Source organism: Coregonus lavaretus (genome assembly GCF_964263955.1).
Source record: "Coregonus lavaretus genome assembly, chromosome: 3".
Lineage (NCBI taxonomy): Eukaryota > Metazoa > Chordata > Actinopteri > Salmoniformes > Salmonidae > Coregonus > Coregonus lavaretus.
Genome location: NC_139990.1, coordinates 29,028,330 through 29,052,758, shown reverse-complemented (window position 1 = coordinate 29,052,758; position 24,429 = coordinate 29,028,330). Strand labels below are relative to the sequence as shown.

At 45.3% G+C, this 24,429-nt stretch overlaps 2 protein-coding genes across 3 annotated transcripts in view; one reads left to right on the top strand and one right to left on the bottom strand.

Moving 5' to 3' along the window:
- The window catches only part of LOC311116138 (exostosin-1c-like), a 67,286-nt gene extending 62,869 nt beyond the window's left edge, over positions 1-4,417 (top strand). The window contains exons 5-12 of the mRNA XM_084157382.1: positions 418-537; positions 930-1,062; positions 1,320-1,438; positions 1,566-1,661; positions 1,995-2,081; positions 2,166-2,326; positions 2,685-2,856; positions 3,737-4,417. Coding sequence (XP_084013508.1) covers positions 418-537; positions 930-1,062; positions 1,320-1,438; positions 1,566-1,661; positions 1,995-2,081; positions 2,166-2,326; positions 2,685-2,856; positions 3,737-3,925 — 1,077 coding nt within the window. The 3' untranslated portion in view covers positions 3,926-4,417. The remainder of the gene's footprint in view (positions 1-417; positions 538-929; positions 1,063-1,319; positions 1,439-1,565; positions 1,662-1,994; positions 2,082-2,165; positions 2,327-2,684; positions 2,857-3,736) is intronic.
- A 94-nt stretch (positions 4,418-4,511) lies between these two features.
- Positions 4,512-17,915, bottom strand: LOC311122875 (mediator of RNA polymerase II transcription subunit 30-like). 2 transcript variants are annotated; one of them, XM_084158115.1, is made up of 5 exons: positions 17,773-17,915; positions 15,446-15,754; positions 11,503-11,661; positions 5,459-5,548; positions 4,512-5,326 (listed from the first exon to the last, which is right to left on the bottom strand). In XM_084158115.1, the coding sequence occupies exons 2-5, from the start codon at positions 15,674-15,676 to the stop codon at positions 5,231-5,233; spliced, it is 576 nt and encodes a 191-aa protein (XP_084014241.1). In that variant the 5' UTR covers positions 15,677-15,754; positions 17,773-17,915; the 3' UTR covers positions 4,512-5,230. The 2 variants fall into 2 exon arrangements, with proteins under 2 accessions (XP_084014241.1, XP_084014240.1); XM_084158114.1 differs by having other exon boundaries at positions 15,446-15,683; positions 17,773-17,911.
- Between the last annotated feature and the right edge of the window lie 6,514 nt (positions 17,916-24,429).

Sequence of the window (24,429 nt, the reverse complement as noted above, 5' to 3'; positions counted from 1 at the left end):
GACAGAGGTAGGTGAGCTAGGGTAGCTGCTGGGAACCTTTCCTGAACCCAAGCTCTCCCTCTGGCAAAACAATACCATTGATAGTGGATTTGACTCTGGCTGGATTTAAATAATGTAGCTAGTGTCTTCCCACTTTCCCTGTCTTCCTCCATAGTAAGGGTTATTGACTGCCAGTTGGTTCAGCCTTGCAGGTAAAAATGTAACATTATACTGTAAGAAAATGTTATTATTTTACCAGGCAGTGTAGAGAGCAGTGTCATTCTATGAAGTACATTTCATTCAGCAACATTCTGATTGTTTTATCCTGTTGAATACATGATTGACCTTGCCTGCTATGCTCTTCCTTTTCTATCTCACGCACCCTTGCTCTCTCCCTCAACTTCCACCCTCTCTCCCTCGTCTTCCTCTCTCTCCCAGGTCCCGTCTACGGTGCGTGCGGTGGGAAATGAGCGGGTCCTAGCTCTGAGGCAGCGGACCCAGATGCTGTGGGAGGCCTACTTCTCCTCCGTAGACAAGATAGTCCTCACCACACTGGAGGTAGGTGATAAGGAGTCCTGTTCATTAGGCACCAAATGGGAGAAAACGGACTGAAACAGTACCTGGACATTGTCCAATAAGAAATGCTTGTTTTTGTTTTCTGTGGCAATTATATTTTGCTGCGATGTGCTCTAATGAACACGTATTGGATTGGATGTTTTGTTCTTATACTGACACTAGCTGGTCAAAGTGAGCAAGTGCATGTACTTAAGATTGCTGCGTTTGTATTCTTGATGTGATTACTTCAGTTTTACACACACAAAGTTGGCCAGCCCATATGGACATAGATAATTAAGGTTTGAACATATGGGTACATCAGGGCGTTCTAACATATTAACATACAGTAGCTCCCCTTAAACCTTCTCACCTTGTCATCGCGCTCTCTCTCTCAGATAATCAAGGACCGGGTGTTCTCCCACGTCTCCAGAAATAAGTACATGTGGAACTCCTTACCAGGAGGCCTGCTTGTCCTGCCAGAGTACTCCACTCACTTGGCCCACTTCCCCTTCTACTACCTGAGCCTAGGTAGGAACCAGACCGGACTGGACCGGTTCCGACTAGTTCAGACCTACCTGACTAGACTGGCTCATCCTTATAATTATATCTCATCTATAGGGTCTCCTCTGATAAAACAAAAATAGATATTTCATAAAGTTTATAATAAATAGTATATAAAGCAAATCTAATATTTGGCTCCTACAGTAAATATGTTACTACTTTCATATATGCAACAATGTACAAGGTAGATAGTAAAAGTAGAAACTCCTCGTTCCTTCCTGCAGGGGTCAGTCCAGGTCAAGAGTTCACCGCCATCATCCATGCCGTCTCCCCATTGGTCTCCCAGTCTCAGCCAATCATGAAGCTGCTTCAGGTGGTCTCCAAGTCCAAATACTGTACACAGGTGAGTGTGTTTTTAGCGTGTTGGTGAATAAGAGGTCATAGGTAACAAATGGACAACTCTACATTGCTTCATTAAGCCTAATAACCCTTATGCTTATTGTGTCACACACTATTCCCTCCACCTCTAGATCATCATCCTGTGGAACAGTGAGAAGCCGCCGCCCCACAGGAGTAAATGGCCCCCCATGCCTGTCCCCCTCACTGTGACAGACGGCAGGAGGAAGGTGAGTGACAATGACGTCACCAAAACCCAAGTCAGGCCACGGGAGAGGCAGAATGATACACTGTCTGCCTCTCTCTGTGCCTCTCTCTGTCTGTCTACCCCGCCCTCTAACCACAAAACAGAGTGAATCTATGGGAGTAAAATCCTTCCTTTTTCACTGCTTGTCATTCACACATCCGTGACATTGACTCATCCTCTCTCTCCCCATACCACAGACCTCAGTGGAGCGGACAGTGTCCCTGTCATTCCTTCATTTTCCCACACATAAACCAACCACTGTCAACCTTAATAAGGAATGGAAATGATTATCTCTCTCTCGATCCCCCTTCTCCAGACGAGCAGTCGTTTCCTGCCCAACGTGGCCATAGAGACAGAGGCAGTGCTGAGTCTGGATGAAGATACAGTCCTGCTGACCAGTGAGGTATGACCTTCCTAAACAACTACACACTGTGGTAGAAAACACACACCCACTTTACCCATCTAACTGTACTCACTCTTCCCGCAGGTGAACTTTGCCTTCTTGGTGTGGAGGAGTTTTCCTGAGCGCATCGTGGGCTACCCCCCCAGGAGTCACTTCTGGGACCCAGTGAAGCATGCGTGGGGGTACACCTCCAAGTGGACTAACGAGTACTCCATCGTTCTGACGGGAGCAGCCTTCTACCACAGGTAGAACGGACCTCCCCATTCAAGTTAACCAGTCAAATTGCCAGGGTTAGAGGTTCCAAGCCCTTTCTATGGATTCTATTTCTATGACTAACATCATGCACAACTGAGCAGTTGCTCTACTGACACACAATAGAAAAACATAGTAAACAAACGAAGATCATTAAACAGATGGTCTATGAGCTGTGGCCACTTACATTTTGCCCTTAGAAGAATGTATTACCAGGCTTAATGTACAGTTCAATATCAATATTCCAACCAACAAGATCTGACAAGTAGATACATTGTGCACATCAACTATTTATTTGCCATTTTAGTGATCACTTTGCTATCTCTCACCCTTCCATTTCCTCTCCATCAGGTACTATCACTACCTGTTCTCCCACTACCTGCCCCCCTCACTGCGGGCACTGGTGGACCGCACCTCCAACTGTGAGGACATCCTCATGAACTTCCTGGTTTCCTCCGTCACCCACCTGCCGCCAATCAAAGTGGCCCAGAGGAAGCAGTACAAGGAGCTGCCCAGCTCACAGGTGAGGCGACACCCATCAATGGTGAATTTGACCAATGAGCTGCCCAGCCCACAGGTGAGGCCACTCCCATCAGTTGGATGTCTGACCAATTAGTTATTTATTGCTGTAGTCGTGATACTGTATATAAAGCATAACATTTGTTGTCTTGGTGTCCAAAAAAGTTTGTTACATTTAATTTGTTTTCTTAAATTTAAAGATCAACCAATAGCAGAATGAATAGATAGACAGCTTATTAACAAGGGTTAGACAGAGTTCAACCTGTTATAGATATATTTTTACACAACAATAATCATTCAATCCTTCTCTGCACCCTCGCCAGTCTGTTATTGCTGCGAGAATACACAATAATAATCAAGTGCAAAACTTTCTGTTCAAATGACCCCGGCTGAAAGTCAGCCCATTGAACAACCTCAACAAAACCTGTAAACATCTGCTGCCTATAATTGACAATGGCTGATAAGAATGACAACTCCTTTTTACCTAACAATACCTTGCTCCGGTTTATTTTAGTGAAGATGAGATTATCCCAGACCGTGTATGTCACAGTATCTCGCCCTACTCTGTCAGATTGGAGAGAACAACCCTATCTGTATCAGACGTGAGATCAATTAGCCATCGTAATTTTAACAGTTCCCTAGTTTTCTGACAGGAAATATACTTTACATCAGCCATACATCTTTATCAGCCTATAGATAAGATTGAGGAATCTCGACACCAGTAATTGTCTACAGTATACATTCCCACGGTATACAGAGAACCATAATTCCATTTGTACATCCCGTCTGTACATTGGCGTTATGTGCAACAGTGTGTACGACGATCTTGGTTTCAAACTCACCCTCTTCTCTCTCCACATCCTCTTTTCCTCTCGTCCTTCTAGGGTACGAAGATGAGCGCTCCGTGGGCCAACCCAGAGCACTTTACCCAGAGACAGGAGTGTGTGAACAGCTTTGCCAGATGGTTCGGCTACATGCCCCTGGTCCACTCCCAGTTCCGCCTGGACCCCCTGCTCTTCAAGGACCAGGTGTCTGTCCTGCGCAAGAAGTACAAGGACCTGGAACGTGCCTGACGGGGACCGACAGACTGAGAGGGAAACACTGTGTGGAGGCCTGGTCTGGTGGTTCAATGTAGAAAGACAGACATGGGTGGACTGATCTGATGATAAAAGAAATAGGAAGGGGACCTAAAGCTAAGAGAGACTCCGCCTCCAGGGGTCTGAGACAACGGGCTATTGGAGGAGATAACATATGGAGGAGGCCTTATGTCCCCTGTGATTGGTTCTCCATTGATAATGGATGGGTGAATGAACACTTGTTGAAGATGTCACTCACTCCCATTGCTGTTTGAATGGAGAGGAACAGTATTTCATATCGAAGGAAGGCGCCAAGAGGACAGTTAATGGTGCAGTGCACTCCAGCACATCTGCGAGTTGGGAATGTCGCAAAGCGATTGGTTCATTTCACATCACGTAAGTCGCTCTGGATAAGAGCGTCTGCTAAATGACGTAAATGTAAATGTAACTAAGACCAATAAAAACAGTGCAAACGGTGGTATTCAACGCAGATGTAGACTTTTGACATCACAAAGCATTACTTCAACTGCATTCACCAGACCCTTAAAAGTATAAAAGGCAAAGCAAACATCTCACAAAAATCTGTGTTTTTACAATGTATTTATTTTGTAGAAAAAGACTCAGTAACCTATTGCTTGTGCTTTCTCTGAGATCCTGCACAGTGTACAAAAATAGATTCACACGCATGATACTTCCGACTCCTCAGCAGTCGGCATGCAAGGTCCTCAACCCTTAAGGTAAGCAGGTGTGTTGCCCAGCACTTAGGAAGCTAACCTCATTAATGATGCTAAGACACACACATACCTGAGATAAATAGCTGCCATGGGCTAAGTTGTGATGAGATACCATTGTCTTCAACTCAGTTCACAGGTGACACTCACTAGTGTTGGTACACAAAGAATAAGGGCAGATGTTAAGCACTGACACTAGATCAGCCCTTTGGGCACTGAGTGGAATTCATAACACTGAATTAAAGTTTATTTAGCTGGTCCTGGGTCAGTGCTTACCACCCAAAAAAAGGCAGGAAATTCACCTGAGGCTTTGCAAGTCTGAACTCATATTGACAGTACAAAACATATGTAGTAAAAACATTTTAAAGTAAAGTCAGTTCATTCAATGTCTCTGAAAGCACCATACTGTAAAGGTAGATCACCCAAAGCTTCCAGCGGTCTGTCTCACACCAGCACAACAATGGTTGGAGGTACTAGGGCCTAGAGTTTTCTTGGTCAGTAATAATTAATGGCCCCTAGTGGGAGGGCATCGTGAAGTGCAGTGAGGGAGGGGGTGAGTTCATCTGTGATGTCATTTCCTGAGTGTCAGCATGGCGTTGACGTCCCATAACAGGTTCCTCATCTGGTCCATCAGAATCTTCATCTCCTGGTTTTTCTGCCTCACCTTCTGTGGGAGGGACCATGACACAGAACCCAATCAGAATCAAGGAAATGTACTGTCACTGTACTAACTATTGGTTGTCATCCAAGAAACAATATTGAATCAGTGACGTACAGAGGAAGTGGACACGTCACAAACCTCCAGCACTTCTTGTCTCTCCTGGTTTACAGCCAGACTGCAGGGATCCACTCTCACAGGGGCTATCTCCTCTCCTACATATGGCACCAGCTGGAAAGAAAATGTATTATACACTAAGTTTATCACATCATTGGCACGCATCGAAACAACTGCAGGACAAGTAATATACTGTCAAAGGTGACAAAGTACAGATAGACAGAAAAAAAGGTAGAGCTTGTGTATAGACAGAAAGACAAACGTGCCTGACTCACACTAGAGGGCAGACCCGAATCGTACTGGCTAGGATATTTAATTTTTTACATGATCCATTCCAGCAACTATGGTGAATGCATAACCAAGCCAGCCCAGTACAGCTTGGATAGGCTCAGTAGAGCGATTTTGTACATAGACAGACAGATTTAATTCAATCAATCAATCAATCAATTTTATTTTATATAGCCCTTCTTACATCAGCTAATATCTCGAAGTGCTGTACAGAAACCCAGCCTAAAACCCCAAACAGCTAGTAATGCAGGTGTAGAAGCATGGTGGCTAGGAAAAACTCCCTAGAAAGGCAAAACCTAGGAAGAAACCTAGAGAGGAACCAGGCTATGAGGGGTGGCCAGTCCTCTTCTGGCTGTGCCGGGTGGAGATTATAACAGAACCATGCCAAGATGTTCAAAAATGTTCATAAGTGACAAGCATGGTCAAATAATAATCAGGAATAAATCTCAGTTGGCTTTTCATAGCCGATCATTAAGAGTTGAAAACAGCAGGTCTGGGACAGGTAGGGGTTCCATAACCGCAGGCAGAACAGTTGAAACTGGAATAGCAGCAAGGCCAGGCGGACTGGGGACAGCAAGGAGTCACCACGGCCGGTAGTCCCGACGTATGGTCCTAGGGCTCAGGTCTCTCAGTTGGCTTTTCATAGCCGATCATTAAGAGTTGAAAACAGCAGGTCTGGGACAGGTAGGGGTTTCGTAGCCGCAGGCAGAACAGTTGAAACTGGAATAGCAGCAAGGCCAGGCGGACTGGGGACAGCAAGGTGTCATCATGCCCGGTAGTCCTGACGTATGGTCCTAGGGCTCAGGTTCTCAGAGAGAAAGAGAGAACGAGAGAATTAGAGAGAGCATACTTAAATTCACACAGGACACTGGATAAGACAGGAGAAGTACTCCAGGTATAACCAACTAACCCCAGCCCCCCGACACATAAACTACTGCAGCATAAATACTGGAGGCTGAGACAGGAGCGGTCCGGAGACACTGTGGCCCCATCCGAAGAAACCCCCGGACAGGGCCAAACAGGAAGGATATAACCCCACCCACTCCGCCAAAGCACAGCCCCCGCACCACTAGAGGGATATCCCCAACCACCAACTTACAATCCTGAGACAAGGCCAAGTATAGCCCACAGAGGTCTCCACCACAGCACAAACCAAGGGGGGGCGCCAACCCAGACAGGAAGATCACGTCAGTAACTCAACCCACTCAAGTGACGCACCCCTCCCAGGGACGGCATGAAAGAGCACCAGCAAGCCAGTGACTCAGCCCCTGCAACAGGGTTAGAGGCAGAGAACCCCAGTGGAGAGGGGAACCGGCCTGGCAGAGACAGCAAGGGCTGTTCGTTGCTCCAGCCTTTCCGTTCACCTTCACACTCCTGGGCCAGACTACACTCAATCATATGACCTACTGAAGAGATAAGTCTTCAGTAAAGACTTAAAGGTTGAGACCGAGTCTGCGTCTCTCACATGGGTAGGCAGACTGTTCCATAAAAATGGAGATCTATAGGAGAAAGCCCTGCCTCCCGCTGTTTGCTTAGAAATTCTAGGGACAATTAGGAGGCCTGCGTCTTGTGACCGTAGCGTACGTATTGGTATGTACGGCAGGACCAACTCGGAAAGATAGGTAGGAGCAAGCCCATGTAACGCTTTATAGGTTAACAGTAAAACCTTGAAATCAGCCCTTGCCTTAACAGGAAGCCAGTGTAGGGAAGCTAGCACTGGAGTAATATGATCAAATTTCTTGGTTCTAGTCAGGATTCTAGCAGCCGTATTTAGCACTAACTGAAGTTTATTTAGTGCTTTATCCGGGTAGCCGGAAAATAGAGCATTGCAGTAGTCTAACCTAGAAGTAACAAATGCATGGATTAATTTTTCTGCATCATTTTTGGACAGAAAATTTCTGATTTTTGCAATGTTACGTAGATGGAAAAAAGCTGTCCTTGAAACAGTCTTGATATGTTCGTCAAAAGAGAGATCAGGGTCAAGAGTAACGCCTAGGTCCTTCACAGTTTTATTTGAGACGACTTTACAACCATCAAGATTAATTGTCAGATTTAACAGAAGATCTCTTTGTTTCTTGGGACCTAGAACAAGCATCTCTGTTTTGTCCGAGTTTAAAAGTAAAAAGTTTTCAGCCATCCACTTCCTTATGTCTGAAACACAGGCTTCTAGCGAGGGCAATTTTGGGGCTTCACCATGCTTCATTGAAATGTACAGCTGTGTGTCATCCGCATAGCAGTGAAAGTTAACATTATGTTTTCGAATAACATCCCCAAGAGGTAAAATATATAGTGAAAACAATAGTGGTCCTAAAACGGAACCTTGAGGAACACCGAAATGTACAGTTGATTTGTCGGAGGACAGACCATTCACAGAGACAAACTGATATCTTTCCGACAGGTAGGATCTAAACCAGGCCAGAACTTGTCCGTGTAGACCAATTTGGGTTTCCAGTCTCTCCAAAAGAATGTGGTGATCGATGGTGTCAAAGGCAGCACTAAGGTCTAGTAGCACGAGGACAGATGCAGAGCCTCGGTCTGACGCCATTAAAAGGTCATTTACCACCTTCACAAGTGCAGTCTCAGTGCTATGATGGGGTCTAAAACCAGACTGAAGCATTTCGTATACATTGTTTGTCTTCAGAAAGGCAGTGAGTTGCTGCGCAACAGCTTTTTCTAAAATTTTTGAGAGGAATGGAAGATTCGATATAGGCCGATAGTTTTTTATATTTTCCGGGTCAAGGTTTGGCTTTTTCAAGAGAGGCTTTATCACTGCCACTTTTAGTGAGTTTGGTACACATCCGGTGGATAGAGAGCTGTTTATTATGTTCAACATAGGAGGGCCAAGCACAGGAAGCAGCTCCTTCAGCAGTTTAGTAGGAATAGGATCCAGTATGCAGCTTGAAGGTTTAGAGGCCATGATTATTTTCATCATTGTGTCAAGAGATATAGTACTAAAACACTTAAGTGTCTCTCCCGATCCCAGGCCCTCGCAGAGCTGTGCAGATCCAGGACAGCTAAGCCCTGGAGGAATACGCAGATTCAAAGAGGAGTCCGTAATTTGCTTTCTAATGGTCATGATCTTTTCCTCAAAGAAGTTCATGAATTTATCACTGCTGAAGTGAAAGCCATCCTCTCTTGGGGAATGCTGCTTTTTAGTTAGCTTTGCAACAGTATCAAAAAGAAATTTTGGATTGTTCTTATTTTCCTCGATTAAGTTGGAAAAGTAGGATGATCGAGCAGCAGTGAGGGCTCTTCGGTACTGCACGGTACTGTCTTTCCAAGCTAGTCGGAAGACTTCCAGTTTGGTGTGGCGCCATTTCCGTTCCAATTTCCTGGAAGCTTGCTTCAAAGCTCGGGTATTTTCTGTATACCAGGGAGCTAGTTTCTTATGACAAATGTTTTTCGTTTTTAGGGGTGCAACTGCATCTAGGGTATTGCGCAAGGTTAAATTGAGTTCTTCAGTTAAGTGGTTAACTGATTTTTGTCCTCTGACGTCCTTGGGTAGGCAGAAGGAGTCTGGAAGGGCATCAATGAATTTTTGTGTTGTCTGAGAATTTATAGCACGACTTTTGATGCTCCTTGGTTGGGGTCTGAGCAGATTATTTGTTGCGATTGCAAACGTAATAAAATGGTGGTCCGATAGTCCAGGATTTTGTGGAAAAACATTAAGATCTACAACATTTATTCCATGGGACAAAACTAGGTCCAGAGTATGACTGTGGCAGTGAGTAGGTCCAGAGACATGTTGGACAAAACCCACTGAGTCGATAATGGCTCCGAAAGACTTTTGGAGTGGGTCTGTGGACTTCTCCATGTGAATATTAAAATCACCAAAAATTAGAATATGATCTGCTATGACTACAAGGTCTGATAGGAATTCAGGAAACTCAGAGAGGAACGCTGTATATGGCCCAGGAGGCCTGTAAACAGTAGCTATAAAAAGTGATTGAGTAGGCTGCATAGATTTCATGACTAGAAGCTCAAAAGATGAAAACGCCATTTTTTTTTTTGTAAATTGAAATTTGCTATCGTAAATGTTAGCAACACCTCCGCCTTTGCGGGATGCACGGGGAATATGGTCACTAGTGTAACCAGGAGGTGAGGCCTCATTTAACACAGCAAATTCATCAGGCTTAAGCCATGTTTCAGTCAGGCCAATCACATCAAGATTATGATCAGTGATTAGTTCATTGACTATGACTGCCTTTGAAGTGAGGGATCTAACATTAAGTAACCCTATTTTGAGATGTGAGGTATCACGATCTCTTTCAATAATGGCAGGAATGGAGGAGGTCTTTATCCTAATAAGATTGCTAGGGTGAACACCGCCATGTTTAGTTTTGCCCAACCTAGATCGAGGCACAGACACAGTCTCAATGGGTATGGCTGAGCTGACTACACTGACTGTGCTATTGGCAGACTCCACTAAGCTGGCAGGTTGGCTAACAGCCTGCTGCCTGGCCTGCACCCTATTTCACTGTGGGGCTAGAGGAGTTAGAGCCCTATCTATGTTGGTAGATAAGAGGAGAGCACCCCTCCAGCTAGGATGGAGTCCGTCACTCCTCAGCAGGTCAGGCTTGGTCCTGTTTGTGGGTGAGTCCCAGAAAGAGGGCCAATTATCCACAAATGTTATCTTTTGGGAGGGGCAGAAAACAGTTTTCAACCAGCGATTAAGTGCTGAGACTCTGCTGTAGAGCTCGTCACTTCCCCTAACTGGGAGGGGGCCAGAGACAATTACTCGATGCCGACACATCTTTCTAGCTGATTTACACGCTGAAGCTATGTTGCACTTGGTGACCTCTGACTGTTTCATCCTAACATCGTTGGTGCCGACGTGGATAACAATATCTCTATACTCTCTACACTCGCCAGTTTTAGCTTTAGCCAGCACCATCTTTAGATTAGCCTTAACGTCGGTAGCCCTGCCCCCTGGTAAACAGTGTATGATCGCTGGGTGATTCGTTTTAAGTCTAATACTGCGGGTAATGGAGTCGCCAATGACTAGGGTTTTCAATTTGTCAGAGCTAATGGTGGGAGCCTTCGGAGTCTCAGACCCCGTAACGGGAGGAGTAGAGACTAGAGAAGACTCAGACTCAGACTCCGACTTGCTACATAATGGGGAAAACCGGTTGAAGGTTTCTGTCGGCTGAATGAGCGACACCGGTTGAGCATTCCAACAGTATTTCCCTCCAGAAGCCATGAGAAAGTTGTCCGGCTGCGGGGACTGTGCGGGGGGATTTATACTAACGTTACTGTCTGTACTTACTGGTGGCACAGACGCTGTTTCTTCCTTTCCTACACTGATATTACCCTTGCCTAACGATTGCGTCTGAAGCTGGGCTTGTAGCACAGCTATTCTCGCCGTAAGGCGAGAATTCTCCTGTATATTATGAGTACAGCGACTGCAATTAGAAGACATCATGTTAATGTTACTACTTAGCTTCGGCTGTTGAAGATGTTGATGAACCATGTCCAGATAAAGCGTCCGGAGTGAAAAAGTTGAATAAGGGAAAAAAGTTGCGATGGAAAAAAGGAAAATAACGTAAAGTTGGCAGCTAAAACGCACAGGAAAATGACTCTTCTGTCTCGGGATAAACGTCCGGGGTGAAAAAGTTTAACGAAAAAAGATGAGTGAGGACAAAACTAAAAAGTTGGTAAATTTGTTGAACACAGAGATTGATTAAACGTTTATTAAAAGTAAAACGTGAATAGTTTGGCAGGTAGCCAAGTAGCAACAAACAGCACAGCAGTACGGAGACAATGCGGAAGTTGAGCCCTACCTCTGAGGGTTCTTCCTGCAGGTCAGAGGTCATCTCCACACAGCGCTCGTAGAGGAGGCGGAGCTTGCGGAAGAGCAGGGCCAGCTGACGGAGGTGCTCCTGGAGTTTCCCAAAGCGGTCCTGATACACAGCCTGGCTCTGGGTCACCCCGTTAGGCAGCTGACAGACGGGGGGAAAGAGCAGGAATAACCACAGAATGAGGCTAATAGTATATTGTATGTACAGTGCATTCGGAATGTATTCAGACCTCGACTTTTTCCACATTTTGTTACGTTACAGCCTTATTCTAAAATGGATTCAATAGAAATTCCTCAATCTACACACAATACCCCATAATGACAAAGCGAAAACAGGTTTTTAGAACTGCTTGCAAATGTATTTTAAAAAAAAAATGTAAATACCTTATTTACATAAGTATTCAGACCTAAGGCTGTTGCGGTGACCGTATTACTGCCACACCGGTGGTCACGCATCATGAAGGCAGTCAAATTCCAGGTGACCGTTTAGTCACGGTAATTAGGCTTCTCCAAGCTCTGATGCTGCTGATGGTCATTAGTAGCCTACCAAACTTGCTAATTGCCTGGTACTCAGCAGTTGGAGAGACAGCATTGTCCCTCTAATCACTCTGACATCAATGCAAATGTTTTCGAAAATCTAATCAAACACTTAATGAGAGCACATGAGCTCATGTATGAAATTGTGCAAGAAAACTGAGTGATGGACTCTTATTAAAAAGAGGAGGATCCCATCAGCTTTCTATAGGCTAGGCCTACTATATTTATTTCTCAACTTTCCTAATATTAAGCACATTGCTTATCTTTACAACAGGTGCATAGCCTACCTGGCTGGTATGAAAATGAACCACAGGAAAAGCGTCCTCCATTCGCTATTTAAGTGCAGAGATTAAATGTATTTTTTCCCCTGTCCCTGTTTCGATACCGGTTCATGATAATGGTCCATTCTAAATCAAAACGAATTTCACACATATTATTTAGTATATGTAAAGACAAGATTAAATCAAGAATAGTCTGATGGGTGACAATATTAGCTTAGCACTTGTGAATGATGCCCAGCATAAGAAACGATGCCTTTTTTTTAATCATACACCTAATGTAGCCTAACCTATATGTTTTAATAAGGTTTGTATCACAACTAAAGTGGCCAAATAACTTCTTAAAATTAAGCACATTAATCCGCTTTACAAGGGGTGTAGAGCCTAACTGGCATACATAATCAGCACGTGCGTTTCAAGTTTGGGGAAAATAATTTTCACCAAAGAAATGCACCTTTATCATAAAAGCATTACATGCATAATCGCATTTGTGGTCACTTTTGATAATGGGGTTTTCCTGCTAATGGAACATTCACGCTTATAGCCTACTGCTGTGTGCGCATTGCTGCGCTTATAATGTGAAGAAATAGCCTAATAGTTTATCAACATTTTAAGCTAAACATTCTGATCTGTTGCGTCAGCCTCATTACGTAAAAAAGGTTTTTTGATGATAGTGGTTGTATTATTTTGGGATCTATCGCATCCCACAATTGTCCCAGACTATGTTTGGAATATTTGCTTTGGCTGTTCGTTAGGCCTACTCATCTTGTTGGCTGACGAAAAGTAAATGTGGACAGTTCTTCCAATATCTTCAATATGCACCTCGGCATTGGATAAGGAAGCGCGCAGTTGCATCTCTGATGCGTCTGTCTTCACTTGTAGCCTGTGAGAAAGACCAGATCACGTGATGAGAGCCGTGTGAGTGAGAAGTGCTTCGGAGCAGGCAGCACTCAGGGAGAAGGGCTGCAAAAGGCATGGATTTTTATAGGGTGCATTATGGCCACACAAAGGGGATGCCGCTGGGAAATTCGATATGGCCACACAAAGGGGATGCCGCCGGGAGATTCGTGGCATTATCAAGTGCTTCTCAAATTGTGAATGAGAGACTGACGAAGTGTGTACAGCCTGCACAAAAAACAAAGCAGAGCTCATGCCTTTCAAGCAACTTTTTTCTAATCATAATTAGTCGCATCATGCAGCCTTACAATGTATTAAAAATCTAAACATATAGCCCAACATTTGTAGAACAACTAAAGTTACATAAATAACTCTAAATTAAGCATATAGGAGTACCTATTTCTTTGTTAACCGTTCAACACAGAATAACCGCCGCATGTGCGCACTCCCTCAAATCATTTGGAGAAAATATCCTTTCTATAATAATGGATTTATAGTGAAGGTGTAGGTTATTACATGGATTTATTAGACTTTTTTAAATGTAGATGTTCCAAAGGTCTGCATCAGTGGCTTGTAGGCTGTGTGTGGAAGCCAGGAGATGCTAAATGTGTTTGTTAATTAACGGTCAATTACCGTGAGACCGACAGTTATTTGCTTGACAATCACCGGCTGACGAAATTTCGTGACCGCCACAGCCCTATTCAGACCCTTCGCTATGAGACTTGAAATTGAGCTCAGGTGCATCCTGTTTCCATTGATCATCCTTTAGATGTTTCTACAACTTGATTGGAGTCTACCTGTGATAAATTCAATTGATTGGACATGATTTGGAAAGGCACACACCTGTCTATATAAGGTCCCACAGTTGATAGTGAATGTCAGCCAAAAACCAAGCCATGATTTCGAAGGAATTGTCCGTAGAGATCCGAGACGGGATTGTGTCGAGGCACAGATCTGGGGAAGGGTACCAAAACATTTCTGCAGCATTGAAGGTCCCCAAGAACACAGTGGCCTCCATCATTCTTAAATGGAAGAAGTTTGGAACCACCAAGACTCTTCCTAGAGCTGACCGCCTGGCCAAACTGAGCAATCGGGGGAGAAGGGCCTTGTTCAGGGAGGTGACCAAGAACCCGATGGTCATTCTGACAGAGCTTCAGATTTCCTCTGTGTAGATGGGAGAACCTTCCAGAAGGACAACCATCTCTGTGGCACTCCACCAATCAGGCCTTTATGGTAGAGTGGCAAGACGGAAGCCACTCCTCAGTAAAAGGCACATGACAGCCCGCTTGGAGATTGCCAAAAGGCACCTAAAGGACTCTCAGACCATGAGAAACAAGATTCTCTGGTCTGATGAAACCAAGATTGAACTCTCTAGCCTGAATGCGAAGCGTCAGCTCTGGAGGAAAACTGGCACCATCCCTACAGTGAAGCATGGTGGCGGCAGTATCATGCTGTGGGGATGTTTTTCAGCGGCAGGGACTGGGAGAAAACCTGCTCCAGAGCACTCAAGACCTCAGACTGGGGCGAAGGTTCACCTTCCAACAGGACAACGACCCTAAGCACACAGCCAAGACAATGCAGGAGTTGCTTCGGGACAAGTCTCTGAATGTCCTTGAGAGGCCCAGCCAGACCCCGGACTTGAACCCGATTTAACATCTCTGGAGAGACCTGAAAATAGCTGGGCAGCGACATTCCCCATCCAACCTGACAAAGCTTGAGAGGATCTGCAGAGAAGAATGGGAGAAACTCCCCAAATACAGGTGCCAAGCTTGTAGCGTCATACCCAAATTAGACTCAAGGCTGTAATCGCTGCCAAAGGTGTTCAACAAAGTACTGAGTAAAAGGTCTGAATACTTATGTAAATGTGATATTTCCGTTTTATTTTTTATTTTTTATAAATTAGCAAAAATTTATAAAAACCTGTTTTTGCTTTGTCATTATGGGGAATTGTGTGTATATTGATGAGGGGGGAAAAACAATTTAATCCATATTAGAATAAGGCTGTAACGTAACAAATTGTTGAACAAGTCAAGGGGTTTGAATACTTTCCGAATGCACTGTATACTATAAACAGTATTATATTGAATATCTATGGGGGACACGCTCAATGAGACTGACAGACAGCACATCATTCTTTAATTAACCCCCCATGTGATGCGAAGGCATAATGTATAAAATGAATGTGTCCAACCTTTGGGGAAACACTGGCATTACCTGTGTGGCTCGTGTGATCTGGAAGATCTCCATGGTGCGTGTGACGATGTCCTGGACGGTCTCCTGGCCGATGCGACAGAGGAACACAGGGGAGATCTCTCTCAGGGCTCCCTGAGGGAGCATAGGGGGCTGGCCGGGGCCTGAGCCAGAGCCTGGGAGCAGGTGGGACTGCTGCTGCTGGGGGAGCATACCAGCCAGACCAGGCCCCTTTTGAGGTAAGGGTGTAGCCATATGGGACCTAGGGAGGGGAAGAGGGACGCAAAGGGGAGGAAGGGAATGGGGAGGGAGTACAAAGGGTGAGAGGGGGGTCTGGCACAATGGAGTACACAGGTAAGCAAGCACTCATAGGCAATTTGCACAAGCTTTTATCAAATATTAAAACCAAAGTGATACTGCTTTACTTAAAGGATTTGTTCAACCAAGGTAAAGATATTTGAGGGAGGCATTAACCCGTGTGGCTCAGTTGGTAGAGCATGGCGCTTGCAACGCCAGGGTTGTGGGTTTGATTCCCATGGGGGACCAGTACAAAATGTATGAAACTGCACTGTAGTGTAAGTCGCTCTGGATAAGTGTGGTCTGCTATATGACTACGGGTGTTTTCACACTCGGTCCCTTTCAGACAATTTTTGTGAACTCAGTGCGATTTGCTTAATGTTTTGTGCAGTGTGAACACTCCAAAAGGAACTCAGACCCCTCAAAAGAGACGCAAATGCGAACCGAACTGAGACCATCTCGAGAGGTGGTCTGAATTCGGTTCGCTTGAATTCAGCAGTTCGGTTCCCTTTTTTAGGGCAATAAGAACACAAAGCTCCCCAGGTTCGCTTGTCATTATTCCCGCACCACACACTAGACTACTGCAACACTGTTTCCCCTGCCATAGCACCTCACATTGCTGCCACAAAAGAGAAAATTATGATGTGCAGAATAGTTTTTTTTAAATTGCAGTTTTTGCATATTGATTAGTGATTGTCAAGGATATTCTAAAATATGTGTGGAGTTTTTAGTTCAGATTATTTGTTAGCAATATGTGATCTATAGGCTAAGAGAGCTTCATAAGCTGTTTATTCGATTGTGGGGTTTGAATAGTGTGAGAAGAAGACAAAGTATTTGGTGCAAATCACAACATAGGGTACAAAATCCATTCTAGCTCTTAAAGGGGCAGTAGCCTACACTTGGTGTACAATTTTTCAATTACAGCATTATTTAATCTGCAGTTATTCTGCTATTTATTCTGTTAACATGTAAATATTATTGGTAAAAGTATCTTCTGATTACAATTATTATGTCTCATCTTTTAACTAAATGCAATCGATTAGCTTTCAAAATGTAAGTAGATATATGGTATATCTAGCTGTCCGATAACACATTCTGATGGAATGGCTTGTCCTGCACTTTGTAAAAATCCACAGTGCATTGAGTGAATGTTGGAAAAATATATTGGTTCCTTTCGAAACATAGCAATGTGAATGCTAAAATGACTCGGATCACAAAATAGGTGAAGTGAACTGGCAAGAGTTGAGTCCTCATTCAAAGGCAAGGGCAGTGTGAATACAAAGAGAACTGAGTTCTTTAGCTTCTTCTTTTTTTTTTTTTTTTTTACATTTACAGAGTTTACTTTAAAGAGGACTATATGTGAAAACACACTAAAATGTAAATATAATAAACAGCACCCTTGTTATGCTAGCTACCAATTAGCTAGCCCAATAATGGATTAAAGGAGCCTATTGTTACTCTTTATAGTCCAAGGACCTTACATGTTCTGTTTAAAGGAGAATTGTCTCGAAGCCAAAACAGCCAAACAAACACTCCATCTACACGTGAATCGACTCAATTGCGGTATGGTTCTAGAAACATAAATCCCTGTACTTTCATATCACATCAAAATAATCTCACACATTCAAAATACACACTCACTGTACACCGTTTTAACCTTTTTTAATGGCGTGCTTGGGGGGGGTCATTAAGGAACCAATGAAATGCTCGATGAGGAACGCCCCGAACTGCAGTCAGTTGCACACTATTGAGAACTGAGAGTCCCGAACAAGGGCTACTAAGCTAACTAGTTATTCACGAAACGTGGCGATGCCGTAAATTGTGTATCAAAGTCTGATTTAGCGTAACTAGCTAAATAAATAGAAACGTGTGTAAATTATTTGCATACCAAAGAAAATCATGAACTGTCTAGACATGGATAGCGTCGAGTCCATAGCAAAATAAAACAAGCTCAGTGACTGTTAGCCATAGCTAGCTAGTTAACGCGTTAGCTTGCTAAATAATTAATGAAATACTATGAAGCAAGTTAGTGAAATAAAAACACATCAACTTACAGTGTAAAGTGGTGTCCTTACAATTATCAACTGTGATTTATCGTAGCTACGTGTCTGGTTTATTTGTAAATGTGTTGTTTCGACTCAACACTGACTCTTTCAAACAAGACAACCGCGTTAGCTTTTCTAAAACGTCACTTCCTGCTTCTAGGGGACTGCAGTAGTACATTTATCCACTAGGGGTTAGTAAAAGCATAGAGAACAATGGTAGGAGGGACAGTGCATATTTTGAGTTTGAGGCAAGGCATAATAAATCACAATTCCCAGGCTCAGAATTGTCCTACAAATGATGATGTGTCATCTCATTCAATAAGATAGTGGAATAAAGACATATACACTCTTTTAAATTCAGCAGCACTATCCATAAATAAAATGTTTTGTTATAAATAAAATAGAATGTTATAGCAATGTTTAGCCAACTCACGCTAGATGTGTGCAGATAGTCTATTGAGTGAAGATATTGATTACTTTTGATAAATAACTATGGAGAACCTTTGTAACCTTAACCTTTTGTACAAGATGAGTTTAAGTGCCTTAAACCTTTACTCCACACACATACAAAGACACATACAAAGCTCTCCCTCGCCCTCCATTTGACAAATCTGACCATAATTCTAGCCTCCTGATTCCTGCTTACAAGCAAAAAAAAAACTAAAGCAGGAAGTACCAGTGACTCGCTCAATACGGAGCTACACTACAGGACCGTTTTGCTAGCACAGACTGGAATATGTCCCGTGATTTATCCAATGGCATTGAGGAGTATACCACCTCAGTCACCGGCTTCATCAATAAGTGCATCGACGATGACGTCCCCACAGTGACCGTACGTACATATCCCAACCAGAAGCCATGGATTACAGGCAACATCTGCACCGAGCTAAAGGCTAGAGCTGCCGCTTTCAAGGAGCGGGACACTAATATGGACGCTTATAAGAAATCCCGCTATGCCTTCAGACAAACCATCAAACAGGCAAAGTGTCAATACAGAACTAAGATTGAATCCTACTATACCGGCTCTGATGCTCATCGGATGTGGCAGGACTTGCAAACAATTACGGACTACAAAGGGTAATCCAGCCGTGAGCTGCCCAGTGACGCGGGCCGACCAGACGAGCTAAATGCCTTTTATGCTCATTTCGAGGCAAGCAACACGGAAGCATGCATGAGAGCACCAGCTGTTCCGGATGACTGTGTGATCATGCTTTCCTTAGCCGATGTAAGCAAGACCTTTAAACAGTTCAACATTCACAAGGCCGCGGATTACCAGGGCGTGTACTCAGAGCATGCGCGGACCAACTGGCAAGTGTCTTCACTGACATTTTCAACCTCTCCCTGACCGAGTCTGTAATACCTACATGTTTCAAGCAGACCACTATAGTCCCTGTGCCCAAGAATGCAAAGGTAAACTGCCTAAATGGCTACCGCCCTGTAGCACTCACGTCAACACCATCATCCCGGAACCCTAGACCCACTCCAATTCGCATACCGCCCTAACAGATCCACAGATGACGCAATCTCAATCGCACTCCACACTGCCCTTTCCCACCTGGACATAAGGAACACCTATGTCAGAATGATGTTCATTGACTACAGCTCAGCGTTCAACACCATAGTGCCCACAAAGCTCATCACTAAGCTAAGGACCCTGGGACTAAACACCTCCCTCTGCAACTGGATCCTGGACTTCCTGACGGGCCACCCCCAGGTTGTAAGGGTAGGCAACAACACATCTGCCACGCAGATCCTCAACACCGGGGCCCCTCAGGGGTCCGTGCTTAGTCCCCTCCTGTATTCCATGTTCACCCACGACTGCGTGGCCAAGCACGACTCCAACACCATCATTAAGTTTGCTGATGACACAACAGTGGTAGGATTGATCACCGACAGTGATGAGACAGCCTATAGGGAGGAGGTAAGAGACCTGGCAGTTTGGTGCCAGGACAACAACTTCTCCCTCAGTGTGAGCAAGACAAAGGAGATGATCATGGACTACAGGAAAAGGTGGGCCAAACAGGCCCCCATTAACATCGACGGGGCTGTAGTGGAGTGGGTCTAGAGTTTCAAGTTCCTTGGTGTCCACATCACTAACAAACTATCACCACCTGGTATGGCAACTGGTCGGCATCTGTCCATTATGGCGCTACAGAGGGTAGTGCGTACGGCTTCGTGCCATCCAGGACCTATATACTAGGCGGTGTCAGAGGAAAGCCCAAAAAATTGTCAAAGAATCCAGTCACCCAAGTCATAGACTGTTCTCTCTGCTACCGCATGGCAAGTGGTACCGGAGCGCCAAGTCTAGGTCTAAAAGGTTCCTTAACAGCTTCTACCCCCAAGCCATAAGACTGCTGAACAATCAATCAAATGACCACCTGGCCTATTTACATTGACCCCCTCCCCCCTTTGTTTTTACCCTGCTGCTACTCGCTGTTTATTTTCCATGCATAGTCACTTTACCCCTACCTACATGTACAAATTACCTCGACTAACCTGTACCGCCGCATATTGACTCGGTACCGGTGCCCCCTGTATATAGCATCGTTATTGTTATGTAATTTTATTGTGTTACTTTTTATTTAATTTTTTACTGAACTCTATTTCTTGAACTGCATTGTTGGTTAAGGGCTTGTAAGTAAGCATTTCACGGTAAGGTCTAAGCCTGTTGTATTCGGCGCATTTGACAAATAACATTTGATTTTGATTTGAAACTTCAGACACAGTGTAGCACGGGTGGGTGTTACACTTCAGTAGTGGACTATCCAGCCTACCTACAGAGGAGAAGGAGGAGACAATGAACGAGGTGCCTGATGAAGAGCTCCGGGCCTGTATAAGTAACTGACTGACGCTGCTCCCTCTCTGTGCCATCGAAGTTCCCTCTGCTTAAGCTACTGCCTAGCCTTTCTGAACTGCCTGGCTGAACAACACCTTATCATCTAAAGCTGTGGAAGACCATCGCCCAAGACCTGCCTTCTTCTTCATGTGGCTTTCCGGCAGACTAGACGCTGTGTTGTGTATTGCTGCCTTTCGCAGCAATACACAATTTTTTTTTTGGCGGATTACACATTTTGGTCACAAAAAAAAAGGGAAAAGGGGAATGGGAAAGACTCAAATTGCACCACCATCTAACCCTGCACCAGGCTCAACGGCCTGGGAGGATGGAACCCCTTTCTCAAAACTTCCTGTAGATCTTCTGGACTAAAATCTCTCACACCCAAATATTTCTCTGCTGCTGCAACTACATCATATCCTCTGTGGTTTTCACCATGGCTATAAATGCAAGAATTCCAACTTTACTAAAACTCATCCTCTATGCTCGCTCCCCTCAGGCCTACTCACTGGGGGTCTCCCAGTCGACTCACTCACCCTTGGGCTATCCTCTACTCTCTTCACTGCCTCAGCATAGGAAACTTTCTGCCGCACTCGAACTCTGGCAATCTTAACCGGTCTCTTTCTCACAAGGCACTTCGGATCCCCAGCTGCATGGACACCCCCACAGTTGACATACAGTGCTTTCCCTATCCCAACTTTACACTCCCTTTGACTATGCACTCCTGCACATTTCTCACATCATGGGATCTCCCTTCTACACACTGCTGCAACATGTCAGAATCCTTGGCACCTAAAGCACTGAAGCGGGTTTGGAACATAGGCCCTCACAGAATAGCAAATATAACCTAACCCGACCTTATCAGGTAGAAACTCTGTGTCAAATCTCAACAAGACTGACAGAGTATTCTCAGTCTCGCCATTGCCACTGGGTCTACGTCTCACCAAATGACAGGCGTCAGAAACACTAGGAATATTCATTTGATCCACCTCTACACTCAACACTACCCCACTGATCACCCCTTTTAGTGGCGACCTGCTCCGGAGAGCAAAGCACACCACAGGTTGAGCCCCGAGCCGCGTGACTTGAAGCGCCCGCTTCCTCTCGGAGGCGGATAGGTATGTACACCTTGAACGAAGGTGTTTCAGGAGACAAATCTCTGATCTTAACAGTGCCATTCTTACGCTTTCGCGTCATCGCACTTACCACCGGAATCCTGGTCCCCTTACCACCGAGCTCTAACCCCCCCCCCCCCCTCCCTCCCCCCCCCCATTTGTTTTGTTTGTTTTTACATCTTTGAGATTCTTTTTGTAATGAAAAGTACTATATAAAATAAACCTATTATAATTATTATTATTAAATAACGTTATCTTTGCTTCAAATGACAGGTCAGAGGATAGATATCGGTACTGTTATCAGGAAGTTGGCTATATTTTTATTGTGAAATTTCAACAGTGATGCAGCTGAATAACAAACATTACTAGACATTTACTACATCAGAGAATGTGACCTGAAGTGAAACGACTTACTTCTAGCTCACTGATTAGATGAGAATGTTGATAATGTGTCACACCCTGGCTCTGGGACTCTATATGTTGAGCCAGGGTGTGTTCATTCTGTTGTGTTTATTTCTATGTTGGCTAGAGTGACTCCCAATCAGAGGCAACGAGTGTCAGCTGTCGTTGGTTGTCTCTGATTGGGAGCCATATTTAAACTGTCTGTTTTCCCTTTGTGTTTGTGGGTTTTTGTTCCGTGTTGGTCATTGTTACCGTGGACTTCACGAGTCGTTTCTTGTTTTGGTTATTGTGGTCTATTATCACTAAAGATAATAAAGTTTAACCATGTTCGTTCATCACGCTGCGCCTTGGTCTATTACTTACGACGATCGTGACAGAAAAACCCACCAAGTAAGGACCAAGCAGCGTGTCCCGGGGCAGAACTTGGACTGGACATGGGAGGAAGCGCCGGGAGAGGCCCTGGCGAAAGAGGAGCAGCGGCGTCAGCAGTGTCAACGTCGGACAGGCGAGAGGCAACCCCAGAAAATTTTTAGGGGGGGGCACACGGCATGGACGACGGGGCTGACGGAGGCAGAAAAGGGGCGGATTCAGAAGGCCACCAGGTTACGGGTACACCGCCCTGTACGTCCTGTGCGGATGCCTCACACAGAGTGTGTGAGGGTAGGCATTCAGCCAGGACGGGTTGTGGCCGCTCTTCACTCCAGGTCTCCTATCCGTCTCCACAGCCCGGTTCGGCCTGTCCCTGCTCCACGCACCAAGCCTACGGGGTGCGTCGCCAGCCCAGTCCGGCCTGTCCCTGCTCCACGCACCAAGTCTACGGTGCGCGTCACCAGCCCGGCCCGGCCTGTTCCTGCCACTCGCACCAAGTATACGGTGCGCGTCGCCAGCCCGGCCCGGCCTGTTCCTGCCACTCGCACCAAGTATACAGTGCGCGTCGCCAGCCCGGCCCGGCCTGTTCCTGCCACTCGCACCAAGTCTACGGTGCGCGTCGTCAGCCCGGCCCGGCCTGTTCCTGCCACTCGCACCAAGTATACGGTGCACGTCGCCAGCCTGGCCCGGCCTGTTCCTGCCACTCGCACCAAGTCTACGGTGCGCGTCGCCAGCCCGGCCCGGCCTGTTCCTGCCACTCGCACTAAGCCAGGGGTGCGAGACGTCAGCCTGGTAAGGCCCGTTCCTCCTCCACGCACCAAGCCAGGGGTGCGAGTCGTCAGCCTGGTAAGGCCCGTACCTCCTCCACGCACCAAGCCAGGGGTGCGAGTCGTCAGCCTGGTAAGGCCCGTTCCTCCTCCACACACCAAGCCAGGGGTGCGAGTCATCAGCCTGGTAAGGCCCGTTCCTCCTCCACGCACCAGGCCAGGGGTGCACGTCGTCAGCCTGGTAAGGCCCGTTCCTCCTCCACGCACCAAGCCAGGGGTGCGCGTCGTCAGTCCAGCACAACCCGTGCCTTTTATTATTATTATTTTTTTATTTTTTATTTCACCTTTATTTAACCAGGTAAACCAGTTGAGAACAAGTTCTCATTTACAACTGCGACCTGGCCAAGATAAAGCAAAGCAGTGCGATAAAACAACAACACAGAGTTACATATGGGGTAAAACAAAACAAAGTCAAAAATAGAACAGAAATACATATAATATACAGTGTGCAAATTTAGCAAGTTATGGAGGTAAGGCAATAAAATAGGCTATAGTGCAAAATAATTACAATTTAGTATTAACACTGGAATGATGTGCAAGAGATGATGTGCAAATAGAGATACTGGGGTACAAATGAGCAAAATAAATAACAATATAGGGATGAGGTAGTTGGGCGGGCTAATTTCAGATGGGCTGTGTACAGGTGCAGTGATCGGTAAGATGCTCTGACAACTGATGCTTAAAGTTAGTGAGGGAGATAAGTGTCTCCAGCTTCAGAGATTTTTGCAATTTGTTCCAGTCATTGGCAGCAGAGAACTGGAAGGAATTGCGGCCAAAGGAGGTGTTGGCTTTGGGGATGACCAGTGAGATATACCCGCTGGAGCGCAGACTACGGGTGGGTGTTGCTATGGTGACCAATGAGCTAAGATAAGGCGGGGATTTGCCTAGCAGTGATTTATAGATGGCCTGGAGCCAGTGGGTTTGGCGACGAATATGTAGTGAGGACCAGCCAACAAGAGCGTACAGGTCACAGTGGTGGGTATTATATGGGGCTTTGGAGACAAAACGGATGGCACTGTGATAGACAACATCCAATTTGCTGAGTAGAGTGTTGGAGGCTATTTTGTAAATGACATCGCCGAAGTCAAGGATCGGTAGGATAGTCAGTTTTACGAGGGCA

Coding starts and splice junctions, on each gene's coding strand:
- LOC311122875 (XM_084158115.1), bottom strand. CDS start 15,676: ATGGCTACACCCTTACCTCAAAAGGGGCCTGGTCTGGCTGGTATGCTC. Junction 11,662..15,445: donor AGATCACACGAGCCACACAG/GTAATGCCAGTG, acceptor CCCGTCTGTCAG/CTGCCTAACGGGGTGACCCA. Junction 5,327..5,458: donor AGAGACAAGAAGTGCTGGAG/GTTTGTGACGTG, acceptor TCCCTCCCACAG/AAGGTGAGGCAGAAAAACCA.